This window comes from Perkinsus marinus (genome assembly GCF_000006405.1).
Source record: "Perkinsus marinus ATCC 50983 genomic scaffold scf_1104296956504, whole genome shotgun sequence".
In the NCBI taxonomy this organism is placed as follows: Eukaryota; Perkinsozoa; order Perkinsida; family Perkinsidae; genus Perkinsus; species Perkinsus marinus.
The window spans coordinates 1-3,313 of NW_003207462.1; the positions used below are offsets into that span (position 1 = coordinate 1).

General features: G+C 50.2%; 2 protein-coding genes across 2 annotated transcripts; both read left to right on the forward strand.

Moving 5' to 3' along the window:
- Positions 1 to 175: 175 nt before the first annotated feature.
- Positions 176 to 1,572, forward strand: Pmar_PMAR029387 (amino acid transporter, putative; the record flags this gene model as incomplete). The annotated part of the gene is made up of 8 exons (XM_002775152.1): positions 176 to 342; positions 400 to 490; positions 649 to 724; positions 775 to 866; positions 927 to 997; positions 1,151 to 1,298; positions 1,346 to 1,425; positions 1,476 to 1,572. The coding sequence occupies 8 exons, from the start codon at positions 176 to 178 to the stop codon at positions 1,570 to 1,572; spliced, it is 822 nt and encodes a 273-aa protein (XP_002775198.1).
- Positions 1,573 to 2,208: 636 nt separating this feature from the next.
- Positions 2,209 to 2,995, forward strand: Pmar_PMAR029388 (amino acid transporter, putative; the record flags this gene model as incomplete). Its single annotated transcript, XM_002775153.1, has 5 exons — positions 2,209 to 2,371; positions 2,416 to 2,492; positions 2,541 to 2,621; positions 2,665 to 2,740; positions 2,889 to 2,995. 5 exons carry the CDS (start codon positions 2,209 to 2,211, stop codon positions 2,993 to 2,995), a joined length of 504 nt encoding a protein of 167 aa, XP_002775199.1.
- Positions 2,996 to 3,313: the final 318 nt, after the last annotated feature.

The following is a 3,313-nucleotide window of genomic DNA, read 5'->3' on the forward strand; positions in this document are numbered from 1 at the left end:
CACTGCAGGATCGGCAGCAGCATGAGGAGGCGAGTGACCTCGTCATACCATGTTTAACCACCCCGCCCCGGCGACATAGCATCTCATCAGAACGTAGGAGCCCATCGTTATGGATCTGTGGGGAACTGTACAGGCTGTGCCGCTCAGCCAGGCTCCGTATTCGCATCACTACCTAATGTTTCCTTCAGAAGCTTCCTCGGCGTCCTCAGCCGAGGATATACAGAACAGTGAGCTCAACAAAGTAGCGACCGTTGCCTCGACTATGAGGTCCCATCATCTGCTCCGTGTATGGAGTTATGTCCCTGATGTGGCACCAATATTCTACCCGGACAACGTACGAAGGTGAGCACTCCTTTCTCGTGTGCTCATCGGAAGAGGTACTTGCTGACGCTCCCTCAGGCGTCAGCTCTCGGACTCTGAACTATTGGGCACCCCAATCGCCAAGAATATAACTCGACGCGTCCGTGCTTATACGGCCGATTCGATCAACGTAAGAACCGGTCGGTTCTCGCCGGTCCCTACTGAATGAATGCCATGATTCGTGGACTATCGTAGTAGCATAACAGGACCATGCGCCACCGCGAGTGGTCGCTGGTTCGATTCCTGGTGCTAGGCAATTCTCCCATCCTTGCTATCAGTAGTCCTCAGGCCGTCTTGAAGGTGGAGCCCGTCCTCGATAACCCAGGCGACTGGATGTGGTGGAGCCCCGCGGAAGGGACAGAAGGTGTTTCCTTTACCTCTAGCCATTATCGTGCCTCTCCATCCAGACCGCAGGTGGTAACAGAGGCTTCGTGGATCGAGTGGAGGAGCAACTCGAGCATGGCTACATCCCAGAGGCCCCCATTGTGACAGTCGATGACCTACAGGTGAGTACTAATAAGTTCACTCCTATTCACCTCGATCTTCGGTAGAATATACCAAGTCAGACTGAAATCGGCATTACCCCTATAGAGATGATAGCCCGGAGGGAGGAATTCATGGAGGCCGGTGGGATATGGTAACGCCACAAAGGTGAATATCACACTCATTCCCGAGCCGAGCACTAGGCTCTTCTCGTCTTGCTCCCGGCTCGGACTAGCCAGCGTTTGTCGGCCTAGTCTTCTGACCGCTCCGACACTTCACGTTAGTCGTCGATGAATAGTAGCCTCAGGTCGTCAATCTTCAATCTCACCACGGCTACCTTGGGCGCAGGAGTTCTGTCCCTACCTTATGCTTTCCGTAGCTCCGGCTACCTCGTGGCTTCCCTGTGTCTACTAGGCTGTGCCATTCTCTCGAACATAACCATCGGTTACATCCAGGTGGGTTAAACATCGATCCTTCTCCGGCTCTGTGCAGTGAGTATCAGGAGTGCATGGACGTCTCGAGATGCCAGACGTTTGAGAAGTTGGCTTTCAGCTGCAGTCCTAATCCAGTTTGGGGTCGAAGGTATCGCAGGGTGAGAACGCGGTCCTCTTTAGCTCTGTTTGGTGCCTCAGATTTGCCCTCTTCACCATCATCAGTGTCATAACCTTTTGTTTTGGTGCAGCTGTTGGTTACCTCATTACCATCGGACAGATAGGTGGGTCTCAATAGAGCAAGTCCAATGTCTAATCACGGCTTGCGAGACACTAATCATGTGGTATCCATATTCTAGCTTATACTATCGCCTGTGCACTGCTCTCCTTCCCACTACCTACCGCGGCCGAGAGTGCTCAGAGCTCGTCGGGCACTGATATCATGCTCTGTATACTGGTATTGGTGGTATTATACCCACTTTGCCTGGCCGAGAAAGTCAACGAGCTTCGAATTCTTAGCTTGATCGGTAAGCTCTGGAAGGGATTCACTTATGGGGTCTCAACGGTCTCTCTTGATGACCATTGTTGTCGATTATTTGTCTTCAGGCGTGGTGTCTGTATTCTTACTCGTTTTCGTTGTCATTTTTCAAGCGATCATGAGCGGGCATCAGGAGGAGCAGAGCATGCTGCCTCTGCTTCCGGCCTGTGGTTGGTCTGGTGTAAGCCACTGATCCCTGTCAGCTTGGAGCTCAGTTCCAGGACCTGTACTACTGTATAGATTGTTCGTACGATGTCCTTGGCAACCTTCGCCTTTGCATGTCAATCAAACGTTCCTGCGATATATGCGGAACTGAAAGAGTCCGAGACTCGAAGACTTTGCCGGGTATCAATATTGGGCTGGAGCCTCCATGATGCGTTCCGTTAGGCTACCAGAATGCGGTCAGTGTCCTTCTGGGCGGTTCTCATCTGCTTTGTTGTATACTATGGGGTGGGCTTTGCTGGCGTCTACACTTGGGGGTTCGACACCAAAGATAACATACTATATAATTACAATTTGCTGTTCAAAGATAGCATTGATGTGACCATAGCTTTCATTGGTAAGCGCCTTGCCATAGCCCTCGAGGAATGCCGTTGTCATCAGCGATGGCTATTTCCATCGCGACAGCGTATCCCCTCTGCATTTTCCCTGCGAGATTTGGACTGGAATCTGCTTTACTGGTAGGTGTTGGCAACGTTATATGTCCTGTGACCAACTCTGCGTATCAGGTTTTGTACCCGTCTCGATTTGACTCAGACGATAGCGGGCGGGCGAGCCCGGCTGTTGTGACGCTGCTAACTGCAATAACGGTGGGTTGACTCGCATTTCCTCCTCTGTGGAGATTACCGTCAGGTCCTTCTGTCGCTTGGATGTGCCGTATTGGCACCATCAATAGCACAGGTATTTGAGCTCGTAGGGAGCACCAGCGGTGCACTCACGTGTTTCATTCTACCATCGTATTTTTACGTCTGTTTAGTCACAGGTAATGTCGTCAGATGACAGCTCCTGACTGGTTGTGTCTTATTCCCCACAGATTAACTATATCAATCATTCCTATCATATTCGCTTTGAATTAGGTAACCAAATGACCCTGAAGACGTTCGAGGCCTGGAGTGTCATGCTCATCGGCGTCGTCTTTGTTTTCATCGGCACGGCCGTTGCAATCAAGGACATGAGCGAATGATGTATACTTTATTTAATGCAGGTTATCACCAACCTGAGATGTACGTTAATATATGATTTGGAGAGCACGTGTATTTCGAAGTACAGTTGGAGCTTGAGTTGTCACCTCATTTCATTTTCGAGTTCTGACTGTGACTGGCGTGTAATGGCTGTCATTCATTAATCGCGCTAAGCCTAGACTTTGCAACATCATAGTGCACACTTCGAAGTGGAGATGAGGCTGACGAATGAGTTGCCACTGCCTTTTCCAATGATGTATATCAGTATAGTATCTATCACTGATTAAACTGGAGTCAGGTTTGGTAGACAGTCATAATTA